Source organism: Coregonus clupeaformis, chromosome 25 (genome assembly GCF_020615455.1).
Source record: "Coregonus clupeaformis isolate EN_2021a chromosome 25, ASM2061545v1, whole genome shotgun sequence".
Taxonomy (NCBI): domain Eukaryota; kingdom Metazoa; phylum Chordata; class Actinopteri; order Salmoniformes; family Salmonidae; genus Coregonus; species Coregonus clupeaformis.
In genome coordinates, this window is record NC_059216.1 from 6,257,085 (window position 1) to 6,278,512 (window position 21,428).

Sequence of the window (21,428 nt, forward strand, 5' to 3'; positions counted from 1 at the left end):
TATTTCATGACCCTTCTTCATCGGGGGAGAAGGGCCTTGGTCAGGAAGGTGACCAAGAACCCAATGGTCACTCTGACAGAGCTCCAGAGTTACTCTGTGGAGATGGGAGAACCTTCCAGAAGGACAACCATCTCTGCAGCACTCCACCAATCAGGCCTTTATGGTAGAGTGGCCAGACGGAAGCCACCCCTCAGTAAAAGGCACATGACAGCCCGCTTGGAGTTTGCCAAAAGGCACCTAAAGGAATCTCAGATCATGAGAAACAAGATTATCTGGTCTGATGAAACCAAAATGTAACTCTTTGGCCTGAATGCCAAGCGTCACGTCTGGAGGAAACCAGGTACAGCTCATCACCTGGCCAATACCATCCCTACGGTGAAGCATGGTGGTGGCAGCATCATGCTGTGTGGATGTTTTTCAGCGGCAGGGACTGGGAGACTAGTTAGGATCGTGGGAAAGATGAACAGAGCAAAATACAGAGAGATCCTTGATGAAACCCTGCTCCAGAGCACTCAGGACCTCAGACTGGGGTGAATGTTCACCTTCCAACAGGAATACGACACTAAGCACAGCCAAGACAACGCAGAAGTGGCTTCGGGACAAGTCTCTGAATGTCCTTGAGTGGCCCAGCCAGAGCCCGGACTTGAACCCGATCTAACATCTCTGGAGAGACCTGAAAATAGCTGTGCAGCGACACTCCCCATCCAACCTGACAGAGCTTGAGAGGATCTGCAGAGAAGAATGGGAGAAACTCCCCAAATACAGATGTGCCAATCTTGTAGTGTCATACCCAAGAAGACTTGAGGCTGTAATCGCTGCCAAAGGTGCTTCAACAAAGTACTGAGTAAAGGGTCTGAATACTTACGTAAATGTGATATTTCCGTATTTTTTATTTATATATTAGCAAACATTTCTGAAAACCTGTTTTGCTCTGTCATTATGGGGGTAATGTATGTAGATTGATGAGTGTTTGTTGTTGTTGTTTTTTACATCTATTTTAGAATATGTCTGTAACGTAAAATATTTTGGAAAAGGTGAAGGGGTCTGAATACTTTCCGAATGCACTGTATATAGCCTCGTTATTGTTATCAATTGTTACTCTTTCCTATTTTTCTCAATAAACATTTTTTTGTAGTACTTTTTAACTCTGCATTGTTGGGAATGGGCTAGTAAGTAAGCATTTCATGGTAAAGTCTACACCTGTTGTATACGGCGCATGTGATTTAATTTGAGTTGCTGTTATGCTTGACCCGCTCAGTTTTCCACCACAAATCACCATAAATGGCCATAAAGAGTAGAACTAGCTTACCTGCTTTTACACTATGATTTCACTATTAGATGGGTAAATCCATTTGAATTCAATCACTTTTTGACAGCATCCCTTTTGTTTAAACAAAACTTTACATACATGTTTGCCCATGGAAGAAGTGGTCAGAAATGGACTTTTTGGACCTGAATGACAAAACATTCAGACAAACAATGGCGCCGGAGGGGATGGCTGCCATTTTATGGACTCTTAACCAACAGTGCTATTTAGTGTGTTTTTTCACATTGTTTGTAACTCATTTTGTTCATAATGTTGCTGCTACCGTCTCTTATGACCAAAAATAGCTTCTGGACATTAGAACAGCGATTACTCACCTTGAACTGGACAAATAATTTTTCTTTAATGAGTCGGACGAGAGGGATTTGCTCCAGACACCCAACAGGGCCCTCATCCCCGTCGTTCACAGTAGAAAGAAATGGAGATCTCGCGGAAGGAGATCGGGGTGCCTGGTAAGGAGCCGGCGATGAGTGGCTAATCTGCCTTTGCCATCAATACTATTGGCCAATTTACAATCACTTGATAATAAAGTGGACGAACTACAAGCACGTATATCCTACCAATGGGACATTAAAAACTGTAATATCTTATGTTTCACCGAGTCGTGGCTGAACGAAGACATGAATAACATACAGCTGGCGGGTTATACACTGTATCGGCAGGATAGAACAGCAGCCTCTTGTAGGACAAGGGGTGACGGTCTATGTATATTTGTAAACAACAGCTGGTGCACGATATCAAAGGAAGTCTCAAGGTTTTGCTCGCCTGAGGTAGAGTATCTCATGATAAGCTGTAGACCACACTATCTAGCAAGAGAGTTTTCATCTATATTCTTCGTAGCTGTCTATTTACCACCACAAACCGATGCTGGCACTAAGACCGCACTCACTGAACTGAATAAGGCCATAAGCAAACAGGAAAACGCTCATCCAGAGGCGGCACTCCTAGTGGCCGGGACTTTAATGCAGGGAAACTTAAATCCGTTTTACCTCATTTCTACCAGCATGTTAAATGTGCAACCAGATGGGAAAAAACTCTAGACCACCTTTACTCCACACACAGAGACGCGTACAAAGCTCTCCCTCGCCCTCCATTTGGCAAATCTGACCATAATTCTATCCTCCTGATTCCTGCTTACAAGCTAAAACTAAAGCAGGAAGCATCAGTGATTCGGTCAATAAAAAAGTGGTCAGATGAAGCAAATGCTAAGCTACAGGACTGTTTTGCTAGCACAGACTGGAATATGTTCCGGGATTCTTCCGATGGCATTGAGGAGTACACCACATCAGTCACTGGTTTCATCAATAAGTGCATCGATGATGTCGTCCCCACAGTGACTGTACGTACATACCCCAACCAGAAGCCATGGATTACAGGCAACATCTGCACTGAGCTAAAGGGTAGGGCTGCCGCTTTCAAGGAGCGGGACTCTAACCGGGAAGCTTATAAGAAATCCCATTATGCCCTCCGACGCACCATCAAACAGGCAAAGCGTCAATACAGGACTAAGATCGAATCGTACTACACCGGCTCCGACACTCGTCAGATGTGGCAGGGCTTGCAAACTATTACAGACTACAAAGGGAAGCACAGCCGCGAGCTGCCCAGTGACACAAGCCTACCAGACGAGCTAAATTACTTCTATGCTCGCTTCGAGGCAAGTAACACTGAAACATGCATGAGAGCATCAGCTGTTCCGGACGACTGTGTGATCGCGCTCTCCGTAGCCGATGTGAGTAAGACCTTTAAACAGGTCAACATTCACAAGGCCGCAGGGCCAGACGGATTACCAAGGTGTGTACTCCGAGCATGCGCTGACCAACTGGCAAGTGTCTTCACTGACATTTACAACCTCTCCCTGTCTGTGTCTGTAATACCAACATGTTTCAAGCAGACCACCATAGTCTCTGTGCCCAAGAACACTAAGGTAACCTGCCTACATGACTACCGACCCGTAGCACTCACGTCTGTAGCCATGAAGTGCTCTGAAAGGCTGGTCATGGCTCATATCAACACCATTATCTCAGAAACCCTAGACCCACTCCAATTTGCATACCTCCCCAACAGATCCACAGATGATGCAATCTCTATTGTGCTCCACACTGCCCTTTCACACCTGGACAAAAGGAACACCTATGTGAGAATGCTATTCATTGACTACAGCTCAGCGTTCAACATCATAGGTTCTCAAAAGGTTCTACAGCTGCACCATCGAGAGCATCCTGACTGGTTGCATCACTGCCTGGTATGGCCACTGCTCGGCCTCCGACCGCAAGGCACTACAGAGGGTAGTGCGTACGGCCCAGTACATCACTGGGGCCAAGCTTCCTGCCATCCAGGACTGCTATACCAGGCGGTGTCAGAGGAAAGCCCTAATAATTGTCAAAGACTCCAGCCACCCTAGTCATAGACTGTTCTCTCTGCTACCGCACGGCAAGCAGTACCGGAGCACCAAGTCTATGTCCAAGAGGCTTCTAAACAGCTTCTACCCCCAAGCCATAAGACTCCTGAACATCTAATCAAATGGCTATTATTGGTTATTATTTATTCTACAATGGGCAAATATTTATGGAACGTTTTGTTCAAATCAAAAGGGGTGCTGTCAAAAAGTGATTGAATTCAAATGGATTTTGAAACAAATATTTAAAAAGGAATAGTTTCACCATATTAAAACGAGAGTTCAGTTCACGTAACAGAGTTGACTGTGAGACAATGTGGGACAGACGTAAATGAATCACTAACCACATTAAATAAATAATAATCTTCAGAAATGACTTTGTCAAAGCAGCAAAATAACTAGGGCTTTACAATGATGGAGAAAACTTGGAGAAATGTTGGGTTAAAATCTTCCTGGAAGTCACAGAGGGTGCACGGAGGGACATGTCAAAATGCTGAATTTTGGCACTTTAGCAAGTCTTTATTCATATTAAAAATCTGATTTTATTTAACTCGCCATGTGGTCTATTTAAAGATGCACAATTTCTACTTAAAACATCAAATGGACAGGCCTCCTGAGTGGCGCAGTGGTCTAAGGCACTGCATCGCAGTGCTTGAGGCGTCACTACAGACCCGTGTTCGCAGCCGGCCGTGACCGGGAAACCCATGAGGTGGTGCACAATTGGCCCAGCGTCATCCGGGTTAGGGCATGGTTTGACTGCCCGGGATGTCCTTGTCCCATCGTGCTGTAGCGGGCTGGGCGCTTGCACGCTGACACGGTCGCCAGTTGTACCGTGTTTCCTCTAACACATTGCTGCGGCTGGCTTCCGGGTTAAGCGAGCAGTGTGTCAAGAAGCAGTGCGATATTCCTCCCAGTGTTGGAGGGCCCTGCATGTCAGCGCTTGCTGCTCCAGACCAAAAACAGATCTGGCCAAAGCCAGGTTAAAACAGCCACCGCCCAAGCTAATTAGATTCAGGTGTGTGTAATTAGGCTCTTACCCTTCCGGCCATCCTCTCCTGGCCAGCAGGTGTAGCCAATGAGCAGGAATATACCGGCCTTCACACACCCACCCTCTCACTCCATCACACACCCCCCTCCTCAGCGCCGACCCGGCGGGCGGGGCAGCCATCGTCCACAGAGCGTCCCAGTGGGACAAGGCGTCTGCATTCCCGTGTTTCGACACAAACCTGTGGACAACAGAGAAATGATACTGTTGGAGTGAGAGAAACCACCTGGTCACTATAGTTGGTCTCCTTGTTCCTGGACATCCAGACTAGAGGAGCATGGTCCGTGACCAGAGTGAAGTGTCGTCCCAGGAGGTAGTACTTTAACTTCTTCAATGCCCACTGCATGGTTAGGCACTCTTTCTCCACTGTTTAGTATTTGGTTTCTCGGGGCAACAGCTTCCGGCTGATGTATAGGCTGGGATGCTCCTCCCCTCGTACTTCTTGGGACAAGACCTCTCCCACTCCTGTGTCGGAGGCATCAGTCTGGACCACCATCTCTCTCCCAAAGTCCGGCATCACCAAGACCGGTCCGGAGCACAGGGCCTCCTTCAGGTTCTGCAAGGCTTCTTCCGCTTTGTCAGTCCACCTGACCCCGTTGGGCTGGGTCTTTTTGGTCAGGTCTGTGAGAGGACAAGCTACAGTTGCATAGTTCGGAATGAACCTACAGTAATAGCTGGTTAGCCCATCAAAGGTATTTACTTGAGACTTGGTTTGGGGCCGTGGCCACTGTCGGATGGCTTGAACTTCCTTCTCTTGCAGTTTGACGTTGCTCCTCAAGTCCCAGCCTGCATTTTTTTGCATTGGCGGTTAGACCTGCTCGGTGAAGAGCCTCCCAGACAGCGTTGAGCTGCTTCAGGTGAGATTCCCAGTTAGGGCTATACACAATCATGTCATCCAAATATGCTGCTGAGTACTCACTGTGGGGTCTCAGGACCCTATCCGTTAGCCTCTGAAAAGTAGGCGGAGCTCCATGCAGGCCAAAGGGTAGAACAGTGTAATGGTACAGCCCTGTAGGCGTGGCAAAGGCCGTCTTCTCCCTCGCCTCTGGAGCCAAAGGAACCTGCCAGTACCCGTTAGTAAGATCCAGGGTGTTGATATACTGGCGTTGCCCAGGCGGTCAATCAGCTCATCTATGTGTGGCATAGGATAAGCGTCAAATTTCGATATCTCATTTCGTTTTCAGAAGTCATTGCAAAACCTTACCGACCCATCCGGCTTTGGCACTAGACGATCGGGCTGCACCATTCACTCTGGGACGGCTCGATAATTCCTATCTTTAGCATCTGGTCCTCCTCCTTTTTGATGGCCACCCGTCTGGCCTCTGGGATCCTATACGGCCTTAATGTTACCTTCTTTCTGGGTTTTGTGTGGATGTGGTGGTGCGTCAAGGTTGTGCGCCCTGGGAGGGGAGAGAAGACGTCTCTGCTCTGGTTCACTAGTTCCTCCATCTCGTCGCTGTAGTTTTGTAAGCTGGGTGTTGATGGCAACCTCCTCTCGAGCTGTTTCTGTGGGGACAGGGGAGACAGCAACACCTCTCGGGCGTGCCACTTTTTGAGAAGGTTAATGTGGTAGATTTTTGAGACTGTAATGCGGGCTTGGCTCAGTCTCTCAGGTCGTCCATACAAACTCAGCAAAAAAAGAAACGTCCTCTCACTGTCAACTGCGTTTATTTTCAGCAAACTTAACATTTGTAAATATTTGTATGAACATAACAAGATTCAACAACTGAGACTTAAACTGAACAAGTTCCACAGACATGTGACTAACAGAAATTGAATAATGTGTCCCTGAACAAAGGGGGGGTCAAAATCAAAAGTAACAGTCAGTATCTGGTGTGGCCACCAGCTGCATTAAGTACTGCAGTGCATCTCCTCCTCATGGATTGCACCAGATTTGCCAGTTCTTGCTGTGAGATGTTACCCCACTCTTCCACCAAGGCACCTGCAAGTTCCTGGACATTTCTGGGGGGAATGGCCCTAGCCCTCACCCTCCGATCCAACAGGTCCCAGACGTGCTCAATGGGATTGAGATCCGGGCTCTTCGCTGGCCATGGCAGAATACTGACATTCCTGTCTTGCAGGAAATCACGCACAGAACGAGCAGTATGGCTGGTGGCATTGTCATGCTGGAGGGTCATGTCAGGATGAGCCTGCAGGAAGGGTACCACATGAGGGAGGAGGATGTCTTCCCTGTAAAGCACAGCGTTGAGATTGCCTGCAATGACAACAAGCTCAGTCTGATGATGCTGTGACACACCGCCCCAGACCATGACGGACCCTCCACCTCCAAATCGATCCCGCTCCAGAGTACAGGCCTCGGTGTAACGCTCATTCCTTCGACGATAAACGCAAATCCAACCATCACCCCTGGTGAGACAAAACCGCAACTCGTCAGTGAAGAGCACATTTTGCCAGTCCTGTCTGGTCCAGCGACGGTGGGTTTGTGCCCATAGGTGACGTTGTTGCCGGTGATGTCTGGTGAGGACCTGCCTTACAACAGGCCTACAAGCCCTCAGTCCAGCCTCTCTCAGCCTATTGCGGACAGTCTGAGCACTGATGGAGGGATTGTGCATTCCTGGTGTAACTCGGGCAGTTGTTGCCATCCTGTACCTGTCCCGCAGGTGTGATGTTCGGATGTACTGATACTGTTGTTACACGTGGTCTGCCACTGCGAGGACAATCAGCTGTCCGTCCTGTCTCCCTGTAGCGCTGTCTTAGGCGTCTCACAGTATGGACATTGCAATTTATTGCCCTGGCCACATCTGCAGTCCTCATGCCTCCTTGCAGCATGCCTAAGGCACGTTCACGCAGATGAGCAGGGACCCTGGGCATCTTTCTTTTGGGGGTTTTCAGAGTCAGTAGAAAGGCCTCTTTAGTGTCATAAGTTTTCATTTCACTGTATGATTGCCTCACTGTACACTATGAAAGTATATTGTTGGTGGTGTACAACGTTTTCATAGAACTGTTTATTTTAAATGGTTTTGTTAATTTAAATGTGTGTTATGTCTGGTTGAAGAGCATGGACTACATCACACTGTTATGTGACCCATGAGAAATTGATACACACATTGAAAAGAGAATGGTGTGGGGACAAGTCGAATTCAGGAAGTACAGTTTCACTGTAATAAACTTTTGCCCCTAGAAAATAAATTATATATGATAATTTATTGATTAATTAATTAATGTAACACCAGATTGTCTGGAGACGTCAAGGTCTGCATGGTTTTGTTCTGCAGCTGCGCATTGACGTTACTGAAACCAGAGAGGAAGAGGCGAAGCGAGAGGTTTCACTCTCCAACAGATTTAGAAAAATCTGTTCAAAATAAACCCAATGCGTTTCAATGGATTTATTTTGGACCAAAACGTGTCGCCTGCCTTCCCGTCTTTGGGACAACGACTCCCATTGTTAGGGCGGAGACATGAGCATCTCGTCATTATATAGAGATCTCTGCCAAAACATCTAAGTAAAATCACATGATCTGTATTTTGTCAGATGACATTGATGAGCGCGACAAGCAACCCGAGGCATGCAACTCACCGTGGACTTCACATCGCTAAGAGAAAGAGAACTCAAACTGTCAGGGATGAAATTCTATAAAAAATTATTGTGACTGACGATAATATCTGGAGTATGGAATGTTGGGGAGTTTTGACTGCGATAGCTGCCGCTTGTCTGCTAGGTAAGGTTGGTTTGTTGTCTTGGCTAGTCAACTGGGGTGTAATCATTAGTGCAAACAGTTGCGAAACGTGAGTTGATATTGGACAGATTCAGGTAGGTCCCTCCCCGTTTCGTTCCGTTTAAGAAACGTTTGCAACAGAATTGGCGACATGAATACACCCCTGGCATGCAGCACTGACTCTGCTTTTTAGCTAGCTATGACTGAAGGCAATTCTACATGGGATTGTTTGAGGTATTCACCCACTAGTGCCGCTGTGTAGATACCTTTTCTGTTTGTAAACTTTGTCTTGACTTTTTGTCAGGCACGCCATTCAGTTTATCATGCACTATTCTGATTTGATTTGAAAATTATTTTACAAACCGTGGTATACCTTTGTTTATTGTCTCTGATTCAAAATGTTCTTAAATGACTGAATGCAACATTACCATTACACACTGCTTTGTAACAATGTTGCATAAATGCAGCTATAAAAGTTTATGTTAATCAACATTCCACTATTGTTGTGAGGTTACATTTTTAGCCTTTAGGGCCTATTCATTAAGCCCTGCAGATCATTCTAGTGTTCAGTTAACACATATTACCAAAACCTTAAATTACCCAAGCAGTTTCCCATGCTCTGGCAATCTAAACTTCATAGAATATACTGTACAGTATACACAGAGGGCCCTGGCCAACTCTGAGCATTTTGGAGTATAAACCAGGTGAAATCTCATGACCTGTTTTTGAATAATTGCACTTCTTGAAGAGGGTGTCTTTCTCTCAGTAAAGCAGCTCAGCTCACGGCTAATGTGATTACTGCCACAATAAGGTATCTGTGTGCTGCTGCTCTCTTCGGTTTCCCCAACTCACTGTAGGTCAGACACCATGATATCTTGTGTTAAAGGTGTGTAATAATGGCACATTACACAGCCCACAAAGAGCTACATATCCTAAAGAAGACTTACTTTGAAATACTTTTTTTGAAACGTTGGCTACCTCATTGTGAAATAGATCAGGTGGGTGTTATTCAGAATGGCAACATCATTGTAAGATCTCAAAGGAATGAGCAATTAGACATCTAAAATCTTTCATGCTGGAACTTTTTGCCATTCTTTGATTAGGAACAAGGCTCTCATCTTTGGAGAATGTGCCACAAAGTCCTATTACTGATGGAATTTCCTCACAGTAAGGGTTGAAATCTGTGGATGTTTACTGAAAGATAATCTGATTGTAGTGAGTGGAAGATTAGGTGTCACATGACGTCTGCAATGGGTTAAGGCATCAAATACCAATCTCTGATGACCTTTTGGTCTTCTGAACCATACTAATCAGCGTATTGACCCATTAGCCTATATGGTTTCTGAAAATCAAGCTTCCTATGTCATGTGATCTATTTCCAGTGTAGCCTTTGCCTATCTACCACATTGCTACTTAGAGAGAGGCTGGGAATGTAAATTGTTTTCCTGTTTCTAGAACTATTGCTCTAAAAGTCTGTCTTGTTATAACAGGTGTGGTGGTGAGCCAGACTACGGCTCCGAAGCTCGCTCCTACTGTGATGAACACCACATTCATTGAGAATGTGACGGAAACAACCACATTCAGTGAGACCCCTACATTCAGTGAGACCCCTACATTCAGTGAGACCCCTACATTCAGTGAGACCCCTACATTCAGTGAGACCCCTACATTCAGTGAGAAAGTGACAGCGACCACCCATATGATCCTCAGCACCACATCCCCAGGCTGCTCTGCCCTCTGTGAGGCCTGTGTCCCAGGGTCCTACTCCGACAATGGTGAGTCTGAACTACGGGCCTGCGAGACCTGGCCTGGCCTGGCCTGGCAGAGAGAGGGAGTCTGAGAATGAAATAAACCTCCTCAAAAGCTTTTTATTGTCACTCTGTGTTTTGCTGTAGTAGAGAACATAATGTCAGCTCACAGCTTCGAAAAGTGCTCTTTTTGTTAGGAAAATAATTGAGATGTTGTAGCTGACTAGACTCAGATCTATTTATCAGCACAACTTATAAATTAGGTAGAAACACACCACAGCCAATTGATGCAGCACTGTAATGTAGTTTTTACCCATGTGACATCTATTTTTAACACCAAGGATGTTTGATCTTATGGTATGTTAAGTGGACAGTGGACACAGGAGTTGCATTGTTGGTGTAGCTTTGCCGTATTATTTGACTACTGACATTTGCCGGAGTAAGTGAAAGATAATTTGGCTAAACGGTAAAATGAAGATGGTAAATGTTGTAAACAGCACAGCCTGTTCAATAATAGACTTCTGATCCCTACCCCAGACTCCATGCTGTGTTCCTGCTGCCATGAGCCAGGGTTGTGTCTGTTCACTGGGGCTTGCCTCCCATGTTCCAGAGGGTTCTTTCAGCGTCTGGCTGGACAACAGCGATGTCTGCCCTGCAGCCAGGGTTTTTACACCAAGTAAGTCTGTCAACTGAGGGCATAGCCCTGAGTCTCTGTCAACTGAGGGTAGCAGCTTACCGATCACTGCACCTGTACACAGCCCATCTGTAATTAGCCCACCCAACTACCTCATCCCCATATTGTTATTTATTTTGCTAATTTGCACCCCCAGTATCTCTATTTGCATCTTCTGCATTATCATCTTCTGCACATCTATCACTCCAGTGTTAATACTAAATTGTCATTATTTTGCACTATGGCCTATTTATTGCCTTACCTCCATAACTTACTACATTTGCACACACTGTATATAGATTTTCTATTGTGTTATTGACTGTATGTTTTGTTTTATCCCATGTGTAACTCTGTGTTGTTGTTGTTTTTATCGCACTGCTTTGCTTTATCTTGGCCAGGTCGCAGTTGTAAATGAGAACTTGTTCTCAACTGGCTTACCTGGTTAAATAAATGTGAAATAAAAATAAATACAATTCACAAACATTCTGTAGACCACTGTTGCATTTATGCTCTTCCTCTTCTCTTGTAGTTTCACCGGTAGCCCTGTGTGTCAGTCCTGCCCCCCAGGCTCCTACAGCAACAACACAGGCTCCGACTCCTGCCGAAGCTGTTCTCCCGGTATAAGTGCTGGGCTTCAGTCATTTGTTGCACATTCAAGCAATCCAAGGCTTCAGAAATATTAAATTGCATGTGTCTGTTTTTAAATGGAATGTGTTATTTTCAGGTTTCTATACGTCACAACAAAATGCCACATCGTGCAGTCCATGTCAACGGGGAACATTCTGCAGGTAAGTTGCCCTTCATGGTCACCTTAGATCTGTGGTTGCTAAACTAATGTGGTATGCACTGCAGCGGGATCTGCATGAACTCTTGATAATCCACACAACCTGTTGCTTGTCTGCAGATCTAACATCACATGCTCCCATCTCATGCTACCAATCTTACTCCCCAAAACAACACACAAACACCTACACACACACACACACACCTACACACGCACATACACTTACACACATAGACAGACAGACACACACACACAGACTGAAAGACTCATAGGGTTAGTAGTGGGCATTGAAGAGATAATTATTGTAATAGTTAAGTGATCAGACACGGGGTGGTGATAGCTAGCAGTATAAAACTGTATTTATAAATAAGTTATTCCCTATTCATTGCACCCTTGTGGCCGTCCCTCCCACAGCTCCTCCAGTTGTGCTCTGTGTCAGATCTGTCCTGCTGGTACAGAGTCCCTGCAGGCTGCTGCCAAGGAGTGCACACCTTGTCGTCCCGGTAACTGCCAGTGCCAGCCAACAATATCAATTGTGCTATTTCTAATGCGTTCAGGGTGTTAAAATAGTACAGATAAAGAGAATGTTTTAAAATTGTGGCTGAGAATGTTCCATTCAATCTAATATAAAGTAAATAATTCAACTATGACTGTATATGAAGTAGCTCTATTCACAGAAGGGTTATCTGGCACTGCATTGATTACATCTATAAACACATTAAATGAAGGCATGCATGATCTAATTTGTTAAGGTAGTACACCGTAATAGCAGAGACTCAGACAGTTTTAAATGGATGACATCTGATTAGGATGAGATGATGTTTGGTTTTGGACAGGCCTGCACAAGGCTCCCCGTCAGAGTATGTGTCAAATCTGCAGCAGCGGCTTCTTCCAGATCCACTGGGGCCAGGAGACCTGTAACCTCTGCCCCGAAAACCACTACTGCCCAGTCAGTACCACAGCTCTTATTTCCTGTAAACACCTCCAATACTGAAAGTATCCCCAAGGGATTTCCTGACCAACGTTAATGACCAGGGCTCACTTCATCTGTCCCACAGAGTCCAGACGTGAATCCCATCCTGTGCCCTGGCGTTGCCTTCTGTCCTGAGGGCAGCACTGCTCCAGGTTACTGCATGGAGACCTTCTTCCGCAAGGCAGGGGAGGACTGCGAGCTGGCCCCCATCACCATTGCTCTACTTGTCATTGGAGGAGGGGGTATGTCTGAAGACACGTGTTAACATTTTGGTGTAGTGGGAGGAAAGTGGTTTGAACTTTAGGCTACCAGTTAGATGTTGAAAACCCTTGTCAAGCTGTCATAATGAAGTTCCCATATTTACTTGGTTTTAGTGACCCTTTAATCAAGAAAAGTTGTTCACTGACATGAACCTTGTTTATTTCTTCCAATTACACTACTTTTATGCACTTTCTCTGCACTACAAATATCAAAATATATTATTTAAATATGCTTATAGGTCATTTGATCTCGAGGCCACATCCTGTAGAAAAAACAAAGTGAAATATAAAACATTCTGAAGTAATGGAGTAGTAGTAAGTGAACTTGATGATGTTTTCTCCCTTTTCTCTGGTCCAGTGGCCCTACTCTTTGTCATCCTGCTGGTGTTGCGTCGAATGCGAGACACAGATGGAGAGCTTTCCCTCGCACGACAATTTCTGTTAACCAAAGAGAGGCCGCAAGGTCAATACTACGGGATCCCATGTGATGCCGAGCCAGTATATGCTGGTTGGTGAACATGTCCCCAGCCTCATCTGATACTTCCTATTATTGGGGTAATATGTCTGGCTTTTAGAGCAGAATCAAGTGAAGTCTATGTGCCTCAGCTGTGGACTAATGGACCATAAGAGAAAGCAGACACCAAATCCTAGCTATTGTTTACTGAATGTCCATTTGAGTACTTTTGTTAACTCACCAGCTTTCCTGCGATATATCTTCTAGATTTATTTTTAACAAGCAGAAGTGTTTTTCATCTGTATTCTGTGCTTTAGTGATGGCGGACCCGTTACATTTGTTCAAAATAAGAAAGAATGTAATCAATTGAATTGTCCTTTGCATTCATTTTGGTTAATTTGGCAAATGGTTTAAAGATGCACACACTGGATGGTTTAGGAGGGTTGAAAAGGGAGCTTGCGGGCTTCTTTATAAGGACTTGGTGGAGACCTTGTGTTATGAAAATCACTTATGTTGATGTTTGTAAATGCATTCATTCATGGTACATCGATGGGTGTTTTAAGTTATGCTTTGAAGATTGTTTTCAGTAAATGTTCCCCTCTTGTCACAGAAATAATCTATTTGCTGGTTATACAGATTAATAATATTGGTGATCTAAGGTACTATGTGTTATATTTTTAATTTTATGTTTGAAAGGCATCACATCTATGTTTATCAATAGCAACGTTTTTGACCTATGTTATTTAAAATAAAATGATATTTGTATGTTTTAAAGAAAAACACTGACTAACTGGAATAAAGCATAGCCATGAACTACTCTCAAGTGAAATTCTGTTATATAATTAATAGCCTATAAAACAACCAGATATAGACTGAAGTTATTGCCATAATGCAAGTTTATTAACAAAATGTATCTATTCAAACTCCGAGATCATATGGGGCATTGACGTTTCAGAAGGTTGTGTGTGTGTGCGAGCAAGACAACGCTCACCGGTTTCAGGATTGCGAACTAATTGTCCCAACCATACACCTTAGTAGTTGAAAGGTCATTTCATGATCACAAGGACCTCCGTTCCGCCAGCAAGAATAAGCAAGACCTAGGAAAAATAAGGTCGTGACCTCGGCGATTTTCCTTCAAAATATAAGTCCCGCAATGAAAATGGTATAAAAAATAATAAACAAATGGTCGCACTTAACATTTTATGAGGAATTTTTAGCAGACTTAACATTTTGTTCAACAATATGGGAAAAGGTAAAAAGTTAATTACCTTTATTGCACATGAGGACTATCGTTGACATTGTTAACAGCATTAAAAGTAATGATTCATAGATCGTTATCATGGTAACAACAGTAATACAAATAACAAAACATTATAATGCTACTATTAGTAATAACAAAAATATAATTATAATAATCAACTTTAAAAAACACTTTGAAATCTCATTGTTAATTAGCCCATTCATATTGCACAATGTTCATTAGGTTTTTCATATTGGCCATTCATATTGAACCATAAGTAGTAAAGGGCGTGTCCATTCTACTCCAGAGCACTTCTAGTTTCCAAATCCACAGAGTTCACATCCAGAGGAGCGTTGCTTCTCATGTTGAGGCCCTTAAAGAGTGGCTAATCAGCTTAAATCAAATCGTTTTTTGAAATTGGACATACCATACGCACCATATTTCTGAAAAACGATTGGATTTAAGCTGATTGGCCACTCTTTAATGACCGCAAAATGAGCAGTGATGCTCCTCTGGGTGTAAACCTCGTTTGTATTTTTTATTATGAACAATAAAACAAATACAAAAACAGAAATATACGAACAAGAGTACATAAACCTAACATAGACAGGTGTATTACATGTCGAGATACATTTCCAATTTGTCAAAAAGTTTTATGGTACATATTGCTTTTTTGTTTTTACACTGATCAATTCATAAATGTTTCAATTCTATCTTAAAGAATGTGAAGAGGGGTTTGTTCTCCACCCACTTCATTTTATGGATAAAGAATCTTCCATGAAGGATAAACAAATTAACAATTAAAGTTAAATTGGGGTCCATATAATTTGGATCAAAATAAAACAAAATATCAGTCTTTCAAATTAACATTAATAGTAGTTTATTTTAAAAGAACATCTTCTAACTCACTCCAAAATATTCTGACATAAGAACAGTCCCAAAAGAAATGGTCAAGAGTCTCTGGGTCACAAACACAAAATACACATTTGTTATCAATAGCAATTTTGAATCTGTGTACAATAAAGGTCTTTACAGGGTAGATTATATGAATGAGTTTGTATGATACTTCTTTCACCTTATTAGATATACAATATTTCCCAGACAACAATACTTTGTTCCAGTTCACTTGTCCTAGAGCTGTATTCCAGTATATTCTAGCAGAGGGAATAGTAACATCTTGAGTTTTCTTATATATATGTTATTACATTTATAGTTTAAAATGTCAATTCCTTCTAGCTGAATTGAGGCTACAAAATCCTCAACAGTTGCACTTTGAGTATTGTTATATTCTCCTAAAAGTGGAATAGCACAATGAGGGACAGCTCTAACAACTATTTGAAACATTGTGTGTTCTCATGAATTCTGGATAATCATATAGTTGTCCATCATTATTTAATAATTGTTTAACCCAGATAATGCTGTTGTCAAACCAGTTCTGGAAAAACAAAGACTTGTTTTTGTATCTTATGTCTTTATAATTCCAGATTGTATATCTATGTGGGGAAAGTTATGTTTGTACATGAGGTTCCAAGTTAGAAGTACTTTTTTATGAAAGTTAGCAAGCTCAATAGGGATCTTAATTTGAGTAAGAACTCTAGACCACCAATCTGTTGGAATATTAAATGAGGGATTATAGTCCAAATGCAATCCTTATTTCTTAAATATTTTTGTATCCATTTGATCTTTAAAATTATATTAGCGGTTTTAAAATCCAGAGCATTAAACCCTCCCTAACTTTGGGTGCTACATATTACCACTTTTCTTAAATAATTAGGTTTATTCCTCCATATGAAGTTAAATAATTTTGTATCAACCATTTTAGTTACTGACAGAGGAACATCCAAGGCAAGGGAGGTATAAAGTAATCTGGACAGACTTTTAGATTTTGACAAAGTACACGTCCAGATAAAGAAAGATCTCTTAATAACTAGGAGTTAATTCTCTTTCCAATTTTCTCTACAGTAGGAGATACATTTAAATTGGCCCTTTCTTTATGATCTTTGCTAACTTTAATACCAAGATATGTGATCATATGGAGATCTTCCATAACGTGCTCATTGTAGTCTATCAAGTCCAATACTAGTCAACTGCGTTTATTTTCAGCAAACTTTATGTGTAAATATTTGTATGAACAGAACAAGATTCAACAACTGAGCCTGAAGGAAGGGTACCACATGAGGGAGGAGGATGTCTTCCCTGTAACACACAGCGTTGAGATTGCCTGCAATGACAACAAGCTCAGTCCGATGATGCTGTGACACACCGCCCCAGACCATGATGGACCCTCCACCTCCAAATCGATCCCGCTCCAGAGTACAGGCCTCGGTGTAACACTCATTCCTTCTGCGATAAACGCGAATCCGACCATCACCCCTGGTGAGACAAAACCGCGACTCGTCAGTGAAGAGCACTTTTTGCCAGTCCTGTCTGGTCCAGTGACGGTGGGTTTGTGCCCATAGGCGACGTTGTTGCCGGTGATATTTGGTGAGGACCTGCCTTACAACAGGCCTACAAGCCCTCAGTCCAGCCTCTCTCAGCCTATTGCGTACAGTCTGAGCACTGACGGAGGGATTGTGCGTTCCTGGTGTAACTCGGGCAGTTGTTGTTGCCATCCTGTACCTGTCCCGCAGGTGTGATGTTTGGATGTACCGATCCTGTGCATGTGTTGTTACACGTGGTCTGCCACTGCGAGGACAATCAGTTGTCCATCCTGTCTCCCTGTAGCGCTGTCTTAGGCGTCTCACAGTACGGACATTGCAATTTATTGCCACATCTGCAGTCCTCATGCCTCCTTGCAGCATGCCTAAGGCACGTTCACGCAGATGAGCAGGGACCCTGGGCATCTTTCTTTTGGTGTTTTTCAGAGTCAGTAGAAAGGCCTCTTCATTGTCCTAAGTTTTCAGAACTGTGACCTTAATTGCCTACCGTCTGTAAGCTGTTAGTGTCTTAACGACCGTTCCACAGGTGCATGTTCATTAATTGTTTATGGTTCATTGAACAAGCATGGGAAACAGTGTTTAAACCCTTTACAATGAGAATCTGTGAAGTTATTTGGATTTTTACAAATTATCTTTGAAAGACAGGGTCCTGGCAGTTTATGTCTGCCCTTCACAAAACCAGACTGGGTCCTCTGGGTGTAAACTCTGTGGATTTGTTAAGTAGAAGTGCTCCTGAGTAGAATGGACCACCTTTACTGCGACACAACGTACCCAAAATTGTGTATGGTGCAATAAATTATAGTACACACACAAACATTATTGACCATTTAGGCTTGAATTTTTTACAAATAAACAAATAAATCACACATCCCATAGTAATACTTAAAATTATTATTTGATAACTAGTATAAAATATATAGATACAGTGCCTTGCAAAAGTATTCATCCCCCTTGGTGTTTTTGCTATTTTGTTGCATTACAACCTGTAATTTAAATGGATTTTTATTTGGATTTCATGTAATGGGCATACACAAAATAGTCCAAGTTGGTGAAGTGAAATGAAAAAAATTACTGGTTTCAAAAAAATTCAAACAAATAAATAACGGAAAAGTGGTGCGTGCATATGTATTCACCCCATTTGCTATGAAGCCCCTAAATAAGATCTGGTGCAACCAATTACCTTCAGAAGTCACATAATTAGTGAAATAAAGTCCACCTGTGCGCAATCTAAGTGTCACCATGAAGACCAAGGAGCTCTTCAAACAGGTCAGGGACAAAATTGTGGAGAAGTGCAGATCAGGGTTGGGTTATAAAAAAATATCAGAAACTTTGAACATCCCACGGAGCACCATTAAATCCATTATAAAAAAATGGAAAGAATACGGTACCACAACAAACCTGCCAAGAGAGGGCCGCCCATCAAAACTCACGGACCAGGCAAGGAGGGCATTAATCAGAGAGGCAACAAAGAGACCAAAGATAACCCTGAAGGAGCTGCAAAGCTCCACAGCAGAGATTGGAGTATCTGTCCATGGGACCACTTTAAGACGTACACTCCACAGAGCTGGGCTTTACGGAAGAATGGGCAGAAAAAAGACATTGCTTAAAGAAAAAAAGAAGCACGTTTGGTGTTTGCCAAAAGGCATGTGGGAGACTCCCCAGACATATGGAAGAAGGTACTCTGGTCAGATGAGACTAAAATTTTGCTTTTTGGCCATCAAGGAAAACGCTATGTCTGGCGCAAACCCAACACCTCTCATCACCCCAAGAACACCATCCCCACAGTGAAGCATGGTGGTGGCAGCATCATGCTGTGGGGATGTTTTTCATCGGCAGGGACTGGGAAACTGGTCAGAATTGAAGGAATGATGGATGGCTCTAAATACAGGGAAATGCTTGAGGGAAACCTGTTTCAGTTTTCCAGAGATTTGAGACTGGGACAGAGGTTCACCTTCCAGCACGACAATGACCCTAAGCATACTGCTAAAGCAACACTTGATTGGTTTATGGGGAAACATTTAAATGTCTTGGAATGGCCTAGTCAAAGCCCAGACCTCAATCCAATTGAGAATCTGTGGTATGACTTAAAGATTGCTGTACACCAGCGGAACCCATCCAACTTGAAGGAGCTGGAGCAGTTCTCCCTTGAAGAATGGGCAAAAATCCCAGTGGCTAGATGTGCCAAGCTTATACATACCCCAATAAACTTGCAGCTGTAATTGCTGCAAAAGGTGGCTCTACAAAGTATTGACTTTGGGGGGAGGGTTAGTTATGCATAGTTATGCACGCTCAAGTTTTCTGTTTTTTTGTCTTATTTCTTGTTTGTTTCACAATAACAAATATTTTGCATCTTCAAAGTGGTAGGCATGTTGTGTAAATCAAATGATACAAACCCCCCAAAGATCCATTTTAATTCCAGGTTGTAAGGCAATACTTTCTCAAGCCACTGTAATTGTGCCTTAATGTGTTTGGACCCCTGGAAGAGTCGCTGCTGCCTTGTGGGAATCTCTAATAAATACAAATACAAATAAATGTACGAAGTCTACAGGACGGAACTCTTATTCTGAAGGATTCCAAAAATCCGTGACCCGGAAGTACTTAGTTATTATTGCCTGCTTCATAGCGGCATCATAAGAAACATGGCAGCCACAATGGCCAGGAACGTCCCTGGTATGTAACGTGTTGCTACATTATTGAGATAATACCTTTCAAAAGGTTTTGTGTAGGTTCTATAGCTAGCTGTTTTTCAATCATAATAGCTAATTTGTTGCCTAACAAGGCGACTTTCGTGGCTATTATTAGCGCAGCGCAGCCTAAGGTTATCCAATGCCAACGCTTACTCGTCATGATGCTAGCTAACTATATAGTTAGTGTGATGATAGTGAATATGTACTACCGTTATTAGCAGTGAACAAGATATGGCTTCCTTAATTTTAGAAATGTCTTTATTTTGCATGGACAGGCTTGATGAGGCCGTTGACTCTGTTTGCCAGGGGGCAGCAGATATGTCGGTTCTCCACCATAATCCATCGTCAAACCGTCCAGAGGTCTCTGCTCACTACTCCTACATGGGCTTCTCTGTCTGCCAAAGCCTTCCAGACACCCAAACCGAGCATCCTGCAACGGTGAGGGCTGGGCATACATACTGCTCATCAGATTCTGAATAGTTATATTTTGCAGATTCAATTCATCAAGTGTGATTAGCTTTTTTTTTCTTCTATTCATTTAGCTAGCTAGATAGCTTTTGTTTCAATTGTTTATTTGAAAGATGCATCAATCAATTAAATTCATAAGATGATGGCAGTAATATCCCGTGGCTTTGTTTGTTTGAATGACATGAAACTGCAAACGTAAAAAAAAAAAAAGCATTTTACTAATTTGGGTGGGGCTTGGTTCTTGCAGGGTTGCGCCTCTCATTCCCAGCCTGGTCCAGCAGCCAATCAGAAACCTCACGTATATCAGCCTGAAAAAGGGGAAGAGGAAGTCTGTGAAGTCAGTGGTGAAGAGGTTCATGCGGCTGCACTGTGGCCTTTGGATTAGACGCAAGGTAATGTACAAGTCTCATTCTGTTTTCCTTAGGTTCTGAAACCATAAAGGTTGTGGCGTTGACTCTGTTTTTCCTCTGTCTTCGAATGGACACTTACTGCTGATTCTCAACAGGCTGGATACAAGAAAAAACTGTGGAAGAAGTTGCCTGCCAGAAAGAAGCGTTTAAGGGAGCATGTGTTTTGTAACAAAACACAGATTAAGCTCTTGGACAAAATGACCACTAAATTCTGGAAGAGGAGGAACTGGTTTGTCAATGATCCCTACAAGAAATATCATGAACGTGTCAACCTAAAAGTCTAATGGCTTGAAATGGCCTTCCCACCCTGAGACGTATGTAATTTGCAATTGATTAATCAAATTTCATTGTACACAGATGAGATCAAGAACATTGTTCACAGCATCATTTTGGTCAACGTAGAGTGAAACGCAGATTTGGGCAAATTTGCAATTGATAAATCAAATGGAAATATCACTGTCTTTTCAAAGTCGTTGAATAAATTATCGCAAATGCTTCTTGAATTGTATTACATATTTAAATATAATAATTTTAAAAAATACATAAGCTATGGCATCACATTGTCTCGTGTGGCTCAGTTGGTAGAGCATGGCGCTTGCAACACCAGGGTTGTGGGTTTGATTCCCTACTGTAAGTCGCTCTGGATAAGAGTGTCTGCTAAATGACAAAAAAATAATATATATTGGCTGTTATCAGTTCACCAACAGAAACACAGATGATACAGAGAAAGCGCACGTCATTCCTGTCTCTGTCATATTTTTTCTTTTTAATAAATAGAGTTCAGACATGTTCCTCATACAATTTATTTGACTCAAGATTGTGGAAACATGTATTTTGTCCATGAGAATA

The 21,428-nt window shown here is 42.9% G+C and overlaps 2 protein-coding genes across 3 annotated transcripts; both read left to right on the forward strand.

Annotated features, from left to right (window-relative positions):
• Positions 1 to 8,225: 8,225 nt before the first annotated feature.
• LOC121539336 (sushi, von Willebrand factor type A, EGF and pentraxin domain-containing protein 1-like) lies at positions 8,226 to 14,154 on the forward strand. 2 transcript variants are annotated; one of them, XM_041847748.2, is made up of 10 exons: positions 8,226 to 8,447; positions 9,935 to 10,022; positions 10,059 to 10,219; positions 10,730 to 10,868; positions 11,395 to 11,483; positions 11,590 to 11,653; positions 12,064 to 12,152; positions 12,486 to 12,598; positions 12,708 to 12,864; positions 13,241 to 14,154. In XM_041847748.2, the coding sequence occupies exons 1-10, from the start codon at positions 8,399 to 8,401 to the stop codon at positions 13,396 to 13,398; spliced, it is 1,107 nt and encodes a 368-aa protein (XP_041703682.1). In that variant the 5' UTR covers positions 8,226 to 8,398; the 3' UTR covers positions 13,399 to 14,154. The 2 variants fall into 2 exon arrangements, with proteins under 2 accessions (XP_041703682.1, XP_041703681.1); XM_041847747.2 differs by having other exon boundaries at positions 8,229 to 8,447; positions 9,935 to 10,219.
• Positions 14,155 to 19,601: 5,447 nt separating this feature from the next.
• LOC121539335 (39S ribosomal protein L35, mitochondrial) lies at positions 19,602 to 21,370 on the forward strand. Its single transcript, XM_041847746.2, has 4 exons — positions 19,602 to 19,684; positions 19,977 to 20,139; positions 20,417 to 20,561; positions 20,675 to 21,370. The coding sequence occupies exons 1-4, from the start codon at positions 19,654 to 19,656 to the stop codon at positions 20,861 to 20,863; spliced, it is 528 nt and encodes a 175-aa protein (XP_041703680.1). The 5' UTR covers positions 19,602 to 19,653; the 3' UTR covers positions 20,864 to 21,370.
• Positions 21,371 to 21,428: the final 58 nt, after the last annotated feature.

Excerpts from the sequence above, each read along its gene's own strand:
- LOC121539336 (XM_041847747.2), top strand. The coding sequence starts at position 8,399 with ATGGAATGTTGGGGAGTTTTGACTGCGATAGCTGCCGCTTGTCTGCTA. Across the intron at positions 10,220-10,729 it reads AGGGTCCTACTCCGACAATG|ACTCCATGCTGTGTTCCTGC; the intron begins GTGAGTCTGAAC and ends TCCCTACCCCAG. Across the intron at positions 12,599-12,707 it reads CCGAAAACCACTACTGCCCA|AGTCCAGACGTGAATCCCAT; the intron begins GTCAGTACCACA and ends TCTGTCCCACAG.
- LOC121539335 (XM_041847746.2), top strand. The coding sequence starts at position 19,654 with ATGGCAGCCACAATGGCCAGGAACGTCCCTG. Across the intron at positions 20,140-20,416 it reads AAACCGAGCATCCTGCAACG|GGTTGCGCCTCTCATTCCCA; the intron begins GTGAGGGCTGGG and ends TGGTTCTTGCAG. Across the intron at positions 20,562-20,674 it reads GCCTTTGGATTAGACGCAAG|GCTGGATACAAGAAAAAACT; the intron begins GTAATGTACAAG and ends GATTCTCAACAG.